We start from the raw sequence: 20556 nt of genomic DNA, 5'->3' as shown, positions 1-20556 counted from the left end.
TTTATATTTCTAATATCGGGAAAAAATACGCCCATTTAAACAAAAAATTAAGATATCTTTAATGATTTTCTCCATAAAATTTCAAAAAATTTCTAACTTTTGGTCCCTACATACGATTTATCATATTTTTTTTCGTGACCTTTATACAGAATTTGTCAATCTACAAAAAACCTTTATTGCCCCAAAAAATGATTAAACACACGTTAAAAGAATTTTTTCATCTCGAATCCCCGTCAAGAATGACAAGGTGGCCAGTCCGTCATCGTAGGGGACGCGAGACGGCAGTTTTAATTTTATTACAACCGCGTTCTGCAGAGGCGGCTAGCAGTCGATTGCACTTTGTTATGCCGGCCGCGTACGTGCGGATTGCATTCAATGAATGCACGTTCCCGAAGCGTGCAGCCGAAGAGCCACGCGCTGCAACTTGTTGCAACCGGGCCGCGGAGTCGAATGCCGGCGTCTCCTGGTTTATCAAACGCGTCGCAACAGCAGCGCCATCTGGCTTCGGAAGCGTGTCGAGTGTCGGCTACGGCGATCAGGACAGTCAGTGTCGCGCGATACGTTTAAGAGTAAAGGTATTTTGCGTTGTCCTCTCGATATACTTTCGATCGTGTACTGTCGTAAGTGCTTCGAATCGGTAAACATTCCATATTAAATGTGATATAATTGAATTTCGTTACACGCTTTCTTATTCACGCTTGATAATACTAGTCGAACGAATCAAACAAAAACTAAATTGTGTTCGCATATTTCATTCATTCGTGAAGACACGTGTGTCACGGTTACTTTTGATTCAACTGTCCCTTTGTTTTTACTCGGACTAAAGATCGTGCTCTAACGTTCATAGTGGTGGAAAACATTAGTGTCAAAAATAAGGGATAATTAACAAACATTGGTGAGATTTCGGCGCGAACTCGCGTTCCTTGATCTAAATTTTCATAGAAACGCGAATTGGAACGTTCCGTTTGTTCAAGCGATCTATTGGTTAATTTCAAATAGATCGAATTCGTTGAAAGGTGAAGCTCGTGCGATTTCTTGAATCGACCGTTTGAAATTCTTGAACTGAGTTTTCTAGTCGTGTTAGACGATCGTTTCATTTGATAAATCGAGTAAATAAATCTTTGTCGATTGTGGAATACGACGCTTTAGAGTTTCGTACGTGTAAACAAAACAGTTCGAGGTTGACTTTGTTATCGGTTTCGCGAGACACATTTTTTTTTTTATAGCTCTCCTGAATTAGAATTCGTGAGAAAAGAGTGTGAGAATACTTTGTAGTTGATACAATTCATGAATTGATTCGTGTAACTATACGATTGGGACTAGTTTCGACTTGTGAACAATGCGCACTGCGGATAGATTCTCGACTGGCGTTTCGCGCGGCCGTAATTGACTGTGGTGTCGTGGTGTGCTCTCCTCTTTAAGGACATGATGGGACGACGAAGCTGCAGTAAACTGTGCCTACTGTTCGTCGTGTTACTCCTCACAGCCGTTTTGAAAGGTGAGTGACGTTTTTCTTCAGTTTCTTATTTGAAAAGCTTACTTCGTTGAAAGATTCATGTATTCAACGTGACATTTGAAGTTTTAAGAATTAGATGATTTGAAGGTCATAGAGAAGAAACATGATAAATTACACTTCTTACTTTTTTAGAAAAGCAGTTTTTTTTTGTTAAAATTCAGCACATTAGTTCCATATTACTGAACTGTTTTTTACTTCGTTTAGGAATCATCTTAGAGGAAAGAAATGTGTTATTACCTATATGAATATTTTAAAACTAAAATATCAGTTACCACTAGATTGCGAATCTTTATGCATTTATAATAAATTTAAAAGTATAGAGAAAGCACATAATGCAAGAAAATGTATAAAATATTCAAAATAAAACGACCAGTGTGATATTTAGTGAATGAAACGAATATATATAGATTCCATTTTTTTAGTTGCATTCATAGAAATATGAAATTGGATAAATATTCACAATCTAATTAGCGCAATATTAGTTATGCTGTTTATTTTATTTAAAACTTTAACCAATTTTTAAAAGGTACTACATAAAAAGGCATTTTGCTTTACAACTCAGTTTTATTGAAATACCCACTTTTAATTAACAAGCGATATAAAAATTAGAAAATCAATGAATGTAGACTTATTATAGGTGTCTTGCATTATCTTCATTTGTAGAGTGATACGTAGCGAACGCGTTTAGCATAAATAGCTTGAATAATTCTTATTAATTCTATTTATTGACAATGTATTTCATTTTTTATTTGTGATATTGGAAATGAAAAATATATACAAAAATAATTTTATTTTGGCCGAATTCGTTTCATTAACCCATTAACGATCAAGGTTATGTTAATGCAACATTTCATTTGCAAATTTTTTCTATCAGTTTCTCTGTATTTGTATTACTTGATATTAAAATATTCTTTTTTAATTATAAACTAACTTTATATACATAATACATAACACGTACTTATCATGCTTGTCCTGTAATCTTTTATTAATATAATTTAACACAAAATAAAATATCAGAATCAAAATTATTTTAAAGTTAATGTCAAATAAAGATTAATGGTTGGAAGATTTCTAGAATATCCAAGGTTTATTATTATTACGAAGAGTACATAAAAGATACGTTTCATTTTTTACAGGGATCAAATTTCATTGAGAGAGTATAAAAGACATCTGAATAGGAATGATATATTTTCTTAATGTAAATAGAAAAAGTTTCGAAGGCATATGGTACACGGCCATGATGATTGTACCTTTTTCACAAAGTGATCGTGAAATGTGATGTTTACACTGGTACGACCATATACAAAAAGTGACGAGGAACGCAATAAGGAAGGGAATTCAAAACACATATTTATCCAGGCTGTATTTGTATCGAGGGCGCCACAATACAGCCTGAACTCTATTGCTTTTTGGATCTGCCTGAATACCAACCTCATTGTTTTCTCCGCTAATGAATAAGACCAGGAATTTGTTTCTTTTTTGTAGTTATTGTATATCGCGTTCAATTTCTATTTTATTAGCTTGTGGAAATAATCAAAGCCATTTTTGCTTCGTCAACAATTTTTATCATTCGTCTGTTGAATTAATAATTATTAAAAAGTTAGGTTAACAAGGTATTACGCAATTGAAGTTATTATTATAATACTATTTTTTATTTTTCACCTCACACGACCAAGAAATGGACTTGGCTCACGCAATCCTTGTCTTACAATTCTATCTTAACCTTTCTCTCCTCTCATTCTCATTCTCATCTTTTTTATTTTCTATTTCTCAACTGTGTATACATACTTCTAATAATATTATTTATTCTTAGTATCACAGGTAGGGTAGGGGTAGCCTTAAAAGCACCAAGAAACACGTGAAGGAGTTTAGATTAGAAACAGAAAATTTTATATTAATTTATTAATTATGGGATATTTAAGTGCTTACAATAAATTTCTGGAATAAAAGTACTGGATTTCCAATCATCTTGCCATATTTATTTTGCTTATAGAATAACGCGAGAAATCAATTTATATAAAACAAGCGAATTTTTTTAAGCTTTTTTTAGATCTATTGCAATTACTCTTTAATTTCTGTTAGAGTAGGATAAAGATGAGATTATGATAATTCAATTAGTTCCATAATACGTATAATCATGTGTGTAAAATTGGGATCACCGTGATTATTTCGACAATTTATTAGTCTATTTATAAAATTTGAATTATTCAAAGAATGTTAAATAATGTTGCAATATTCATTAGTTCGCAATTGATTAAACTTCTTTTCTACGAAAACTTTGTAATCAGATTGTATTTAATACACGTTTAATATATTCTGGGAAATGTAACAATTATGAAGATTTAAGTAAATTATTAGGTCATCTGATACAAGGACTTGTAGCCTTTCTGATTGTGAGAACTGGATTTACAATGAACAGTTCAATTACCATTCATAACAGTAACACTCTTCGCGCTAGAAGTTCCATGAATAGAGGATATGAAAAGGTAGGTTATTGTAGGAAATAAGGAAAATTATTAATAGATATATTAATGATTAATGGATGAATTATTTTTCATTATTAATTCAAATAAATATAAGGCATTTTTGTTTGCTCAAAGCCATTTGCCATACTTCAGTCACAGAAAAAAGAAACACTTGGTCAGTAATTTGTTAATAAGTAACTATTAATACAAAATACATAAATAATTCAATATCTTCGATGCTTTGGTATATTTCAATTTATTCCAACAACGAGACGCGCAACATCGATATACACAGAATTTGGAAATTTCCATCATAAATGTTCCATTCAAACGTTTTTACACTTGTGAAGAACAGAAAACCTGGTATTTTATCTCACAAACCGACAATATATCGTGGCAACACTTTTTGACTAAATCGAATCTACAAACCATGCATATCTAACGAATCCAAAGAGGTTCGGGGGAAAAAAGGTGAAGGAAAAAAGAGCAGAATATTTACGTCTCCTCGAAAATAAACACCAATACGTGGCACGAAACGCGAGTTCTCGCATTTCCCGGCTGCATGACCGTTTTTCACCCGTAGAAAAAAGTAAAAAGGAGAAAGGACGAGGTGGAAGAAGAGGAAGGGGAAAGGCAAAGCTTGCGTCGAAATTCGAATGGAAAAACGTCGACGGGGGGTTCATTTCGCTCTGGCCATCGTTTCGAATCCCATTCCGAACTCGGATCTCATTCTGGACACGCGTGATCCGGATTAGAAACGTCCGATTCCTCTGTTTTAGATTACCCGGGTCGTTTTGTCGCATGCAAAAGTTGGAAATCGAAGATGAGCCAGCAAGATATCATGTAAATTTTCCCCCGTTTTCATATTTCGATAACCTCTTTTCCTTTTGTTTCTGGCGAATAATTTTGGAAGAAATTGAACGGCGATGGTGGTAGAGAAACTCTAGTTTTGTTTTTATTCTGTCTTTCCTTATTTTTCTCATATTTGCAAGGCTGAATATTTAGACAAATAGTTAAAGGGAAGCGCTTCGACGCAGTTTGAGAGAACAGGTGGTAGAAAAACTTTGGAAATTTTATTTTTCTTCTTTCCTATTCTTTTTCGTGTATTTTTTATAGTTGTATGGGCGAGTATTTCAGCGAATAGTCAACAAGGGAAAATATTGTAATAGACGGAGTTTGTAAAGGTAAAGACGGTAGAAAAATTTGAAAAATTTTAATTATTCTTGCTTTTATCCTACTCGTGTTTTCCTCATATTTCAAACGGTGAATATCCAGACAAATAGATGAAATTCAACAATATTGTATAGAAATACAATTTGAGACAAAATCATTTCCCTATTCATAAACTTGCTATTGTACATTCCCACCTTGTACAGTCAGCTCTCCTTCAACTATCGTCCACGCAAATCCAACCTTCTTCTTTATGCTAATCTGAAGTACCTGTACATCAATATGAAGTTGATATCTCACACACGATATGTATCATGCACAGGTAAGAGGAGAAGCGGGAAGATTTGCATATATCGATGGTTGTTCCTTTATAGCGGCACGTGTAACGGAAAATATCAAGAGTGGCCACTTTAGACTTACATTGCGCTTTATAAACATTCAACAAGTGGCAACGGGTCCATCGACTTGTGGAACTTCTCAGTTCGCCGAGTGTTCCTTTTAAAATCGATCGAACTGCATAAGTATTTCTCCGCGGGACGAACTTTCGCTGTTTAGTTTGCCACCATTAAATGGGATTCTTTCCAAGTACTACTGGCTCGCACCACCGTGAAATCGATGGCGAATTCAGCATCGTGCCAACGGAATACACCCCTGAATTTTGTTGAATGTTTTACCACCGCCAACTTCTCATGTTAATTCACTATGTTGGACTTTTAAGACGGTTGAGAGGACTCGTTGAACGAAATTTACCTCGGTGCAAACATTACGATGTATTTAGTTGCTTGTTTCTGTTTTGTTTGAGGTGAAAGTTTAGGATGACACACAGTGGCTAAACTAGTGCAGTCACGTGAACAAAGTAAAGATATCGGTACTCTAGAGATCGTTTAAAATCTATTTCCATACGTGTTGTAAGTCTAATGTATTGGATTAGCAACTAGGTGATTGCGTATTTTAAATAAGAAGGAAAATTCAAAACTTTTGTTTAAAAATATAACTTTATTCAATTAGGCATTGTCCTTTTTTGTCGATCACCTTTCGCCATCTTTCAGGCAGTGCCATAATTCCATGTTCATAAAACTTCTGATTTTTGCCAGCAAAAAGCTGAGTTAAATGTGATTTTACATCATCAGCATCATTAACAGTATTACCATTTAAGGAGTTCTGTATGGAACGAAATAAATAGTAATCTGAAGGCGCAAAGTTAGGTCTATATGGTGGATATGACAACACATCCTAATCTAGTTCCAATAATTTCTGGCGAGTGGTCAAAGATGTGTGGAGCTTTGCATTATCATGCTGGAAAATAACACCCTTACGATTTGCCTATTCAGGCCGCTTTTCTTGAACTGCATCGCTCAGTCTGGCTAGTTGTTGAACGTACACGTTTGAATTAATCGTTTGGTTTCTTGGTAAAAGTTCAAAGTACAGAATTCCTTTATAATCTCACTAAACTGACAGCATAATCTTTTTTTGATGAATCTCAGCTTTTGATGTCGTCTGGGCTGGTTTATCTTGCATCACTCACGATCTTTTCCGATTAACGTTGTTATAAACTATCCACTTTTCGTCGTCAGTAATCAGTTGTTTCAGAAATGGATCAATTTAGTTGTGTTTTAGAAGCGAATCGCAGATGCATATGCTTTGAGTCAAATGAATTTCCTTAAGCTGATAAGGGACCCATAAATCGAGTTTCTTCACATAACCAAGCTGTTTTAATTTTTTTTAATGCATGTATACGATACATTGAGCCTCTCTTCAATCTCACGCGTTGTACTATGACGATTTGAATCAATAATGGCCTTGATATGGGTCTTATCAATTTCAAATGGATGGCCAGATCGCTGAGCATTTTTCAATGAAAAATCACCAGAACGAAATTTGGCAAACCAATTCTGACACTGCATTCCCATATACGGCACATAATTTGTGTGCTTGCGATGCGTTCTTGCCTTTTCGGAAATAATACAATAAAATATGTCTGAAATGTGCGTCTTGTTCTTCCATTTTTAAATTGGGATAAAAACAAAATTAAATAACTAATCGATAGAATGTTTTTACTAAATTAAAGGTGGAAGTCCAAACAACAAGAAAACAATATAGGTTAAGTGCTCTGAAAACATTGACAAAACAAAAGAATATGCTAAGGCTACCTATTGACAAAATCCGCAATCACCTAGTTGCCAACCTAATAATTTCATTAAGTATAGTTTGATTATTGTTTTATGTTTAGATATATTTCCATGTATTCGTATATGTACCTTTTTGTATTCTCGCTAGATTTACTAATTATATTTGGATGTTATTACTAGCATAACAATGAGGGATCACGAGAAGGAGATTTTTTTTTTTTATTTTATTTTGGTTATTTTACAATTTGTCCTTATGGACATTTGGTAAAGTGTTATATCTTATTGGTGAAGAAAAAAAAATAAAATAAAAATAACTATAGCATGTGGGTGGCTACCCCCAGCGGGGTGCCAGCTTCGTTTTTTCTAAGTTATATCTTTTATGTCGAGAAGGAGATTGAAAGGAATATTGGCGTTGAAAGGAATGTTAGGTTGCAAGTATAAAAATAAGGCAGTTAGAGAGAAATTAATCTTAGGGTTAGCCCGATATGCAAAGTGCGACATGACTGTGGTGCGGAGGGACGAGTGAGTGGATTTTTCTAAACCAAGTCCATTTTATGGCCCGCTGGGGGCTAAAATTGCAACATATTATCACGTTGACTGTCGCGCGCGTTTTCAATGAAATCTCCTTCAGGCCACGAGTGCTGCCGTACCAAACGTACTCTGCTGGGTACTTCCACTGATATTTTAAATAACTTAAAATCTCTGCCCTAATTCGTTAGAATGCCGAAAAGAAAAATAGAAAACTTATTTCTTAGTGAATCAAATGGCAGTGAAAAAGAAAGCTTTTACAGAAATTCGGATAGTAGCGATGAGGAAGAAATCAGATTTCCTAGAAATAGAAATATAAATAGAATTACATCGTCTGATTCTGATTCGGATATTGATAAGTGCAACCGTAGTGATACTGAATGTAATGAAGATACTGTTGACGTGATTTCACAAGAATTGGTCATTGAGGAAGAAAGAAGAACTGATGATACCGAGGAAAGTACAATTCAATTTGGTGAATGGAATGAATTTACTGGTTGGCAGAAATCATTTCCTTTTCCCGAGACAGACGGCTTCATTAGGCAATTACCTGCCGGTGTCAATCCACATGATATGTTTCAGCTGTTCGTTGATGACGAAATAATAAACTTACCTGTATCAGAAGATTGCAACAAGGAAGAATGTAAATATTAGAAGATTTAGAGAATTATTAGTTGCAAAATTATTAGGGTTGTCTGAAAATACAAAAAATCTTTATCTTCGACGGAGTCATTATAATATCGCCGTTCGACAAAATGATTCCGGAAGAAGCATTAGACGCGCATGCAAACTATGTTACGCAGATAAAAGACGTCGAACGGACCGATCAAAGACACGGGAGAATTTAAAGAAAACAACAACTTATTGTCCAAATTGTCCCTTAATGAATTGTTCTTAATGAATCATTTTCGTATTATTTTTATAACAATTCAATAGTTTTATTACTTCCTGTGGAATATCTTTTCAAATACCTACGACGATCCTTCGCAAGTAGTCGAATAAGCGCCACCCGAATACGGGTGACGCGACCCTGTGAGAAACTTTGGTGTCACCCGAATATGGGTGACGTAGCAGTCAACGTGTTATTATTATTATTATTTTGATTATTAAGGTTAAATGATGTATTCACCCATAAATTCGATATAAATTGCTTTAACAAAATATTAATCAAAAGACTGATTTTTTAAGCAAATATTTAGTCAAATATCGATCAAATATTAGGACGTTTGTAGATTTTCGTTACTATGTCTGTATGACTTGTCAAAGCTTAAAATATACAGATTAAAAATAAAATAATATTGATGGAAACGTCGCTTAATAAATCCTTACTAACCATCTATCTATTGTAGTTCGTTCAGTTTGGTCGTTGTGTGACAGTTCGTTTATTAATTGTTTTAGAAAAATTGATGATGGAATATTTATGATGCATACAGTTAAAAATATATAGGGAAAATGGGTGTAAGATGACGATGAGCTCATTCAGATGATTTAGTTAAATATAACGATGATTAATGTGATACTGATACTCCAAATCGTACGGAGCAACGATTTATTGATGCATGAATTTACATGTAGCTCGCGATTGTACTCGGTTTCTGATTCTAAATTCATTACGTATTACGCATTCTGATATTTAAATTCATTACATATCACGGATTCCGATCCTAAACTCATTACATATCACGGATTCTCATTCTAAATTCATTACGCGTTACAGATTCTGTTTCTAAATTCACCACAAATTAAAATTGTAATCTAAAAATTGTCGAGAAATACTCGGGAATTTTACGCCCACCGACAATTATAAAGTTATAAAAATATTTTAAGAAATGTCAAAGACTGCTGTCTACCACGTTATTATTTACAACTTACATGCCTATATTATTAGGTTGTCCGAAAAGTGTCTTTCTTTTACAGACACGTCTTTTACAACGACGCATTTTTATACAAACATGAAACCTAATCTGTCAAACGTTGTGATCTTTATCTTGATAGAACAAAATGGATCATATGTAATTCGATAAAATAATATAAAACGGAAAAAGCCATATATCCATTATTTCCTTATAAAACAAAAGAAACTTTTCGGACGACCTAATATTATGATAGGTACTAATATGTATTAATACTTCACCTAATGAATAAATTAGTCGATTCGATTAGTACGAACCTCGCTCACAAGTCTATTTGCTCGATCTTTTCACCTATGTACTTTGATTCTGAATTCGTCACACGGTACATTACGGTACAAAATTTGTCCAAATATATCGCGCAATCTGACGCCCAGCAGCAATGATAAAGCTCGTGCCTCCTTCGAACGAGCTTAAACACGAATGAAGGGACATTTTCAACGAGCCATGCGAAAATAGCCCGTAAAGCAGCAATAAAATGTGAATTTTCTGCTCGCTGAAACGTTCGAATACCCGAAACCCGGGCTTTACCCGCTTTAAAGGGGGCAGAGGGGGCTTCATAAAAATTTGAATGCAATTCACTCGCGGGTACCTCGCGTGTGTCGCCCAATTTTCCCAGCTTTTTTCATGAAAATTTCTCTTCCTCCCGCTATTATACACAAAGATAGAAAGACATAGAGAGGGAAGAATGCAGAGGAGAGAATGAGACACAGAGAGATGGATCGATTCGAGCGTTTATATTTATTACCAGTTTGTCGTTTCGCTATTCTAATTTCAATTGCAACCCGACACCAGGCTGCCTGTAATTACGAACGTTTAAAAGCTTCGGCGACGTGTACTTTAGTTTGTAAACAATTTCAAACGCACCCAAGCCCCCGTAAGCCGAATTAATGGGCTCACTTTTAATTACCACTCCGCGTGCGTCCGGACGCCATTCGCCACTCCCTTTTTTTCGTCGTTTAATTTAATTGTTCGTAACGATTACTCGCCATGCTTTTTTAGTTCAATTGCAGCTGGTAAGTTCGTACGTCTTCTCGTCTTTCTATCCCCATCCCCAACAGAGCAAGCAAGTTCTCGCGAAATTGAACGAATTTTTTTTCCAGCCAGCTGGATGCGCGACGCTTTTTTCGCACAGGCTTTTCCAGGCAGTTGCTGTTGCTGGTTTATGGGATGGTTTGAAAAAGATCGACGCGTTACGTTTCTGGGGCTTTTAATTTAGCGATCGAGAAAGCTTGGAAGGAATTTTATAGCGAAAGCTGGAGAATGTTTCGAATTTACGCCAAGAGTTGTTGAAGACCAACGGTGTCTATGTTTCCTATTTTTCATGTAGAAGTTGGATATTAAGAGATTTAAAGATTTCCAAGTTATGGAGTTTTAGTAGGTTCGAATAAAATAAATTAGTGGCATATAATATCGAAAAAACAATAAGAAAGAAATCCAGCAATAAGTGACGCTACTAAATGACATGCACAATTCATATTATATACACGCTATAGTACCGTTTCTCAATGATGAACGAGCTCATCATCCTCGGTTAACAGGATCATCACATAACATAATAAAATCATATACATATGTATATGTGGATAATCCAACGACACCCAAAGACTCACACTGCTTTCTACTTTTACCTCAGTGATCGAAGCAAAGTTAAGATATACTTTATGTGGACCTGATTAAAGTTTAGTGCCCTTTAGTACACTAACCCTTTCCTCCAGTGTATGCATATCTGTCATGAATAAAATATCAATCTTAGAAATTCAATACCCGTGCAGGACACCATTAGCTTTGCACGACTCGCTCTATATAACTTACAATGCCCAGTCTCGAACTTTAATACACACTTTCTACAGGAAGTCAGTTTCTGAAAAGTTTGAACCAACGTCGTTCCACGATGTAGAACGATTTATCAGTGCCTGGAGCGGCCCGATGGGGTTGCATAAAGACTCGAGGTTCACCGAGCCGATCCGTCACTGCGAATAATCGTCAGAAGGAGGTTGATTTTATTGGCAATGAGCCTCGGTTATCGATCGCTCGGATGATAACGTACATCCGTAAATAATAGCAAGTCGATCGAACGAGAGTTATCGATCGTTGAAACGCGTATCAGTTAGTCCAGTTGAAAAACGTCTCACAGTTAAATTACTCATGTTGGCGCGCCGGTGAAATAAATATGGCAGTGAGCGTGTAACTACCTGCCTTACGTCGAACGAACCATCGACGTTTACAGACGCGTTCCGCCGTATTTACGGCAGCAAAAAGCGCGGTTCCGTTCGCCGTTACGTCTTCCTTGGGCGACGAGCCGCACAGCTTCCCGTTCAGTTTTACTCGACCAACAGCACCAGGGTAACGAAGGTTGGTGTAGGAGTTTTTATTGCTCGGTTATGTCCGCGGACGTCGGAGAAAATCTTTCAGGGTTTATCTCTGCGTGCACGAAGATGTGGAAATGGAAAATAAAGGTTTAAAGGCTGATGAAGATTTGTGTTGCGGTGAAAGAAAACGGTGAATCGGTGGATTAAGTTTAGTCAGCTGATTCGAGGAATTCGTATTCCAAGGACGTTAGAGATATGTATCTGCTGAATAGAGGGAAACGTGGTTAAATTAGGTTTTGTTATCGATAGACTTGGGATTTTTATGCAGGTTTATATCTTTATGGGCGCAACTAGAGAAACAGAATTTAAATAGAGATTCGTTCTATCTATTAAAAGATACGACGAGTATTTCTAATTTAAACATTTCATATGTTTTTCCATATTACTTTGTACACTTTTACATCTTTAGATTTTGTACAAATACATAAAAATTCGTAGTAATTACTACGGATATGTTAACGAGTGAAAAGAACGATTTTATCTTAAAAGGATATAAGGAATTGCCAGATTTGTTAACGAACTTGTCGTAGAATACGGGGAATTGTTAGAGTAGTTTGTATAGAAATATCGTACCAGATAAACAGTTTACGTTAAATAACAAATTTGGAAGTTTTTAATTTCAAAGTATGTAAGTAAAGATGTAAAAATTTATCAATTTGGAAGCTTAAAAAGTTCCATAAGAATAACTTGTTGATAACAATTTATATTTTTGTTGAAATGGTTAATAACTACAATTCTACGAGCTAGTAACGCCGTAAGCCATCCTTTTCTTCGAGATTAGTGATAAACTACACCGGCAGCGATATTTTATCGACGATGCTTCGAATTTATTTCGCCCGGCGTGCTACGGGGCGGTTCTTTCGCGTGATTCTTACCACTGAGAGGCATAAGAAAAAGGAAGCGAAGGAGAATATAGACTTGGACAGAACGGGCGAGGAAAACCCAAGGAGAATGAAACTTAAAGGAACTGCTCGAGATTTTGCGAAATTTATGACCAAGTATAATGGCCAACGCTGAATTTTCTTCCTCAAAAGCTGCCGCGTAATTCTGTCAACCAATCCGGCACATTTGTACGCTTTCCTGCTTAAGAAACTTCTTTTTAAGAGCAGCTTGCTACTGTTAAAGTTTTCCTGGAAAGTTCGTGAGATTTCATTTATATAAAAGTGTGTACCCTGGACAGAAGTATATCGATGTTTGTCCATTATAAAGTTGGTAATTTCAATAGCTGCAATATTAAAAATCATTTTCAGTATTTGAAGAAAAATTTTAGCGTAGAGTTGAGACAAGAAAAATTTATTTATTTACGCATATATCCTATTTTCGTCTTTTTCAATCACAATCGTATCTCTATCTTACGACAGCTTTGAAAGCTGAAATAAATTATTTTAACGTTTATAACTATACCTACCGCATTTCCCAGATAAATAAATGGAATCTAAACGTTTTCTTTTTCAAAAAATGCTCGTTTACTTTTTCTGAAATTTACATCATTTGTCACTTCAAGCCTTCAATTATGTTACAAGTTTGCATTGGAAGATGCTTGACGATGTTTGAACCGTAATAAAATTGATATTCGATCGAGCTTTTATTAATTTTACTTTGTTCACGATAGTAAGAAGCTCAGTTATTCTATGCCACGATATCCAAGATCTGCGAATACGAAACGCTCCGATTCTACTTGATCGCAACTTTTAAATTTCGCGGGTATAACAGCAAAGTAGAAACTTTGTTAATTTTACTTTGTACATGACGGTGAAAAGCTCAATTATTCCATATCACGATCTGTAAAATCTGCAAATACAAAAAGGCTGCGATTCCAATTCGGTCGCGATTTTTAAATTCCATCCGCAGATTCGGCCGTAAAGCTTCAATAACAGAGACCATTCGTCGCGCGATAAACGTTGCAAATCCTGGTGTAACGCCGGTAGTTTCGAATGCACGATTCATCACTTCGTCGATCACCGGAACGATAGAGTGGAAGCGCATCTCATCATACGGAAATATTTATACACCGACTATGGTGAATACGATCGATGTAGGTACGCACGATGACAAAGTTTGAAGGAACTTGTCTGAATTATACATGTTGGAGCTGCATGCTTCCTGTTTTTCTCTATTTTCCCTTGCGTTCCTCGCGCAACATCGCTCGAAACTATGTGTAACCTTTCGTTTCTACAAATCGATGAGGGATACTTGGATGTAGCATTCGCCAACGTGTTTCGAGTTCCCGAGTCTTTCCGCTGTTCCTCTTTCAACGAGACGACGCAGCTGTTTGCGTGCCATTTTCGTGACCGCGTTGATACTGTTGATTCGATGTTGCTCGTAAACTTTTCTGATACCGGAACTCGGCAATCCTTTCGTTTCTTCATAGATATTTTAATCTTTTTGCCGTGTGAAATATAGAAGTTGTTTGGGTGTTAGGAAGTTTAATTTAAGAACAGTTGACAATATTTATCTTACTTACATGTTATATTTGTTACTTTGCGTATCATTTGCTCGGAGATATTTATCACCACTTTCCTACGCATCTTTTTACGCGTAGTTTTTCACCTTTTTTTATGCAGACTTGTATATGTGAGAGTTTAATGCTACTTCGTAGAACCAGAGTTATAATTTAAGTAAAATAATTTTCCATTGTAACTTTCGGATACAAAAATTATGCTTATGCATTACGCTCGATGCATGAAATAAATAATAATTTACATATTATCAGATAGTAAATATAGATATATTTATTTGCAAACAATTTTATGATTAAAATTTGATTTTAATATTTTTTGAGGACGAAGTAAAGGAAATTGGCAAATTTTAATTTGAAATCTAATTTGAAGCACGAATTTTCGAGGGGATATATATACTATAGGGAAATTAGCTTTATTCGTAAGTTTTTCTGTTTATTTAATAAGATATATAAAGAATTGGATAAGGCATCACAGCTCAAAATGACTTCAATGTCTGCTGCTTGAATAATACTGTTTTTCTTCTAATGGCCCATAAAAATTTAACTTTAAGAATTCTGTATGCATAGCATTCACGATCGTCTATAGACTACACTTTGACGTCAGCTATGTCTCAATAACCGCCGTTTATTTCCTCATTCGTTACATTTTACGATCGCAGACAACAGATATGCATAACAGAAATACTCTGCGCTCTGAGCTAACAAGTCAAAACCTAGCGCAATTTCGTGTCTTCCATATAACTACTAATTCATACACTATAAATAGATCAGTGCCTCTCAACCCCATCATATTGCTAAATTTCTCTATGATAATTTTGTCGTGAAGCCATTTTCACAAAAATCTCGTATTAAAATTTTCAGTCTCATGTGGCAAAAGCGAAAAAAAAGTATTTTTTTACATCCTTCCTCCTCCATACAGTCTATTCGAAACACTGAATTATACTAAAAAAATCTGAACTGAGATGAACAAGATTATTTTGCGAAAAAGCAAAATCTTTTCACATGCCACACATTCATTACGCTCAATACACCAAATCTATACTGAACCCTATTAATTTATACCAATAATTTATATCAAATATAAAAGCTAGTAGCAAATTTTATACCAGAAGATTGATGCTCCGCCTTATCAAAACTCATAAACACTTTCCCAACACGTTTTAAAAGAGAACTCTTCCCCAAATTACTCCCCTCATTTTCTTTCAAAGCACAGCTTAAGTTAACCACTCGATTCACGCTAAACCTTATCACAAAAGTCGTGAATACTTCCAGCCAATTACCCCCAAGATAAAAATAATCGAATAATCCGAAAGATTTACCGGCGGCAACGTCATCTTTCACTTTGCGTTTCGCATGATTTATTCGCGGTCCCTGTAGACGGAATAAGAGGGAAAAATGGTGAGTTAGAGTCGCATCCAGGCCACGCAGAGGGTGACTGGGGGTGGGTTAGAGAAGCAAGCGGCGGGGTTGAAAGCGTACGAGTCCGAGCAAAGTCAATGGCCGGCGAGCAAGGGCGTATAAATCTGAAACTTAAATTTAGATCGGCTCTGAAACGATGCTTTTCCCTTCCACACGTCGTTCTATCAGTTTGTCGGCCAGTGCTGCCGCCCTATACGTCGATGTTCGAACCGGAAAACGCGTTTTCACGAAGGCGGTTCTTTATGACGGTCATCGTGCGTCGACCGTACTCTCCTTGGCCAGGGTCATGGTCTTTCGTACTGGTTCAGGATTATGCTTTACGACGCTGTTACTGCACCAGGAATTTTACCAAGCCTTGTTCTTTATACTTATTGTGCGCTGTATCTCGTTTCATTTATATCTTCTCGCTATTTTTAGATGTTCGTCGGAAGTAAGAATTACGCACGTGATTCGAGTGAAATGTTTTTTGGTGGGAGGAGTAATAGTATCTTGTTCGAGAGTTTGTTTTTACGAAAGTGATTTTTAATTGAGAATTTTCGTGTAATTTAATGGTTGATATTGTTGATGGCAATTGCTACTCGTATTTAGTAAGAGCGGAAAGCTTTTTTCAGTTCAAGGAGAAACGGAAGCTTGTTCGAGAATTCGTTTCGAAAAGAACGACTTTCATTTGAGGAGTTTTATGTAATTCGATGGTAGATCTGACCGCGCGAGAATTTGTTTTTTGTATTTTTATGCATTCCTGGTAAGTGGGAAATAAATTTGGAAATTGTAAGCTATGTTTCCTAAAATTATTGGTATCGGATGTCTTGAAACTACAAAGTACAAATAAACGTAACCACATGCTTAATAAATTTCTCGGTTTTCTTCGGGAATACGTTAATCGAACTTGTAAAAAGGTATTTTTATTTTTTCTTCAAAATTTGAATGAAGAAGCTGAAACACAAAGCGATCCTCTAAGGAATAAACGATACTTACTGACAATATCGAGCCAGTTCGGTACAGCAGCAAGTTGGGAGAAAATTAAGAGTCCCCAACAAGGCTGTTCTTTTTTTTTTATTTAACTTGGTGTTTTGTTTCGCGTAATATCATAGCCGATATTAAGAGAAGTTCTACAAGCCTGGTCTCGAGTATCACTTTGATCCACTGCTGCTGATACACTTTAGTCTGGCTGAAGTTTCATAATTAGAAAGTTTATCGCGGCAGGAAAACTGTTAGGAAAAGTGCGCGCGTCTGGCGTCAGCATTTCCTTATCGACAACTTTAATAACGTTTTGTGATTATTAATTCGGGCAAAAGCACCCTGCTTTCTCTTCATATCTGTATTTGATCGGAACACGTGAGCTTTTCAGCTTTCGAAATGCTCGATCCATGGGTAAAGTTCCTGTTCGTTCTGTAGTTTGATTGCAATGGAAAGCGAGTTTACGCGAACGAAAAGCTGTTGATCGTTTAATTAAATTCTGCCAGCTTTTCACTTTATGATCGTTGAAATCTGATGGTGTTTCAGCAGTGAAAGGAAAGGGATAGAACGAGCAGAAATATTATATACATACCGCTTCTTGAATAGAAGTTGTACAGTATAGTCGGCAAAATTGAATTGCTTTGGAGTTTTCAGCCTTAATTTTGGTTAAATTACTGACATTTAGTATGTTGTACTTCATGTTTTATTCATTTTATATTTTAAGCAAGAATCTGTTTGTATGTATAGATATGCATACTTAATTTTCAAATTACTGTATTATATTAGGTTGTCCGAAAAGTTTCTTTCGTTTTATAAGGAAATAATAGACGCATAATGTTTTTTATTTTATATTAGTTTATCGAATGATACACGAGCATAATAATAAAAATAGAACAAAATGGATCATACCTAATTCAATAAAATAATATAAAACAGAAATTGTTGTTCATCAAATAACACTGTATGAAACGAAAGAAACTTTTCGGACAACCCAATACATTTATTCGAACATATTCGTATTACCGATATATATATTAATGTGAGGGTTAAAGTATCGAAGATATCGACCAAGTATGTGATATATTTTTAACGTGATTTATGTAACTAAAGGAAATATATTAAAAAGCAGGGACAAAATTTTACGTGTCTTTATATGAAATTTATTTACATTTGATTAATTACAACTGGATCCAAAATAAAGAATTTTAGAAATATTTGAGAAGAAAGAAAGCAACAAAATTACATCGCGTCTATGTTTAACATTTTTCTTAAATGAATAAAACTTGGAACAATAATACGCATGGCAAGGAGAAGGAACTAAAGAATTAGAATTGGCAACGAGCTTGCCCCTCTCTTCTTTTTAAATTCCCTAGTCAACAGGTTAGTAAAAGAACAGTAAGGGTTGGCATCTTACAAATTTAACTCTCAGCCTGCCGCTCGAACGAAACGAATACAGTCCACCGCATGTTACTGTTATTTCTGGCGACAGTTTTTAACTAGTGCAATCTGCGAATAAAGCGTTGCCTGCTCGTCGAGCACCAGTTAACATCTGCGAGTCGTTTTCCATCGTTATTTTCACCGGGGTTCGTCGAATCCTCCCTTTTTATTCTTTCTTCATTCGCTACCAACTCCCTGTAGAACTCTCTTTTAATTATCTCGCCTCTTAAAACACGAAACTTTAGCGTCTATATAAATTTTACGATCCATATGACACGATGTAACGATTTACAGCAATTTATACGTTTGCCAGATCTGCAACTAAAATTTATTTCCTCTTTGTTTGCTGCATACACGTGGATTGTGCGTGTTTATGCAAATTCGTATTTTCGTACGTATGATATTGTCTCATTTTTTCATTATTATATCGAAGGCTAATAATATCTCGCAATAAACAACACATTTGATTATTCTGTGAAAAGTTCAAGCTCGAATTTCAATTCACTTTATAATTATGTTGCTTCGTCTTTTAAAACTTGTTTCTTCAGAAATTTTACGGCCTATGAACATGACGTACGTAATACTCCAAAACAGTCTGCGCGTTTTCAGAGTCCAACATTTACGTCTGCTTTCAAGTTATATGATAATTTTTACGTTTACGCAAATATTCCACATAAATTAATTCGTTTTAACGAGTTCAGCGAGTTATCCCTTAATTAAGAAAGCTTTCATGATCACGCAATTACATAATTATTAATAAATATAATTACATGATTGTTAATAAAGCCAAGTAAATTTCTATGGGGTTGCTTCTATTCCCTATAAATATAAATATAATACGATTAGTTTCTAAAGGACACGAAAAAAAAAGAAGTAACTGAAAATAACTGAAGATTACATTGAAAAATTTGGCAATCCTAGCGACGAGTTAATTCACCTTTGGTTAACAGGTCCAAAACTCAAAATGCTGCGCAAAACAGTTTCTTCCAAATTATATAGATGTTCCTTTTAATATTAAAATTTGAAATTTGAATAGAAGAGTTTCTGTTATATTTTTACTACGAAGCAGACAGCGAGAATATGTACAGGAATAACGATGTTTCAAGTGAAATTTTTGCTACCGAGAAATTTAATTACCGCTGTATTTATTGAACTGTAGGAAACACACGCGTGCCGCGCAGCCGTCTGTGAAAGTAATTAATATGAACGAAGGTAGAGAGGCGATTCTCGTTTGCTTTTTCTGCGTCCAAAAATCAAGTTCCACAGAGAGTTCTGCGTTTGATGTTGATTCCGTTCGAGACCGATCGGATTACCCTCGGTTTATACTTTGACTGACAGCTCGACCAGCTTGTAGTTTGTTCGCGATAAATGAATTTTTTGAAAGCACGAACAGTAGAGTCGTCGGTATTTGTTTAATCCAGAAGCATTTTTCCTATTATGTATCTCCCTAAAGAAACTCATCGTTCATTGTAATAAATTTCACGAACCTTGTTCGATGCTGTTTCCTATGTACCCGAAGCATCAAAGTCATAATTTTTATCTCGATTGACTTGAGAGCAACTACGAATTCTCAAAAATCTTAGAAATAACTGAAGATCTATTGACTCTATGTATGTTAGCAATTTTCAAAATTTTCTTTAATTATAATAAACATAGCCTTGCTTTCCAACATGGTAAATTTACTAATCGCAAGCGATCGATACAGTTTACCACGAAAATACCTTGCCTCTAATAGTATTTTTGAAAAAATGTTTTATATTCTCTAAAATCTGGGCTCGTCCATTCATTGCAAGTTTTTCATTTACGAGCCTGACCATTGTGTGCATCCGTCATTATTTATTATATATATACATGTAATAACGTAAATTAACGTAAATAAGACGATCGATTCTGGAAAATCGAGTTTATTTTGGGAATAACTTAAATTATATACGATAGTAATTAATAACAAATCTACTACAAACTTTACCTGGAAAATCGAGAATCCATTTTCCAAGTCCTAAATTACCGTTCTTCTCTCGTCATCTAATTTATTCAGTAAATTGGCTGTCGGTAAATCAAAGCAAAAATGAAAATGTCGGTTGGCGGGTAGTTTGAATTTTATAGAATTTACATATATATTCATTATCTATATTAGGTTCAGGAAGAACGGTTAAGTTTTAACTCATAAGCAAATATACAGTTACAAAAAT

General features: G+C 35.3%; 1 protein-coding gene across 2 annotated transcripts in view; it reads left to right on the top strand.

The window, feature by feature from the left end:
* Positions 1–527: 527 nt before the first annotated feature.
* LOC132914055 (tyrosine-protein kinase transmembrane receptor Ror) overlaps positions 528–20556 on the top strand; it is a 356038-nt gene continuing 336009 nt past the window's right edge. The window contains exon 1 of one of the 2 annotated variants that reach the window (XM_060972849.1): positions 528–1498. In XM_060972849.1, coding sequence (XP_060828832.1) covers positions 1426–1498 — 73 coding nt within the window. In that variant the 5' untranslated portion in view covers positions 528–1425. The remainder of the gene's footprint in view (positions 1499–20556) is intronic. The other variant, XM_060972848.1, reaches the window with a different exon arrangement.

This window comes from Bombus pascuorum, chromosome 14 (assembly GCF_905332965.1).
Source record: "Bombus pascuorum chromosome 14, iyBomPasc1.1, whole genome shotgun sequence".
Taxonomy (NCBI): Eukaryota; Metazoa; Arthropoda; class Insecta; order Hymenoptera; family Apidae; genus Bombus; species Bombus pascuorum.
This window is presented reverse-complemented; position numbering and strand designations above follow the sequence as displayed.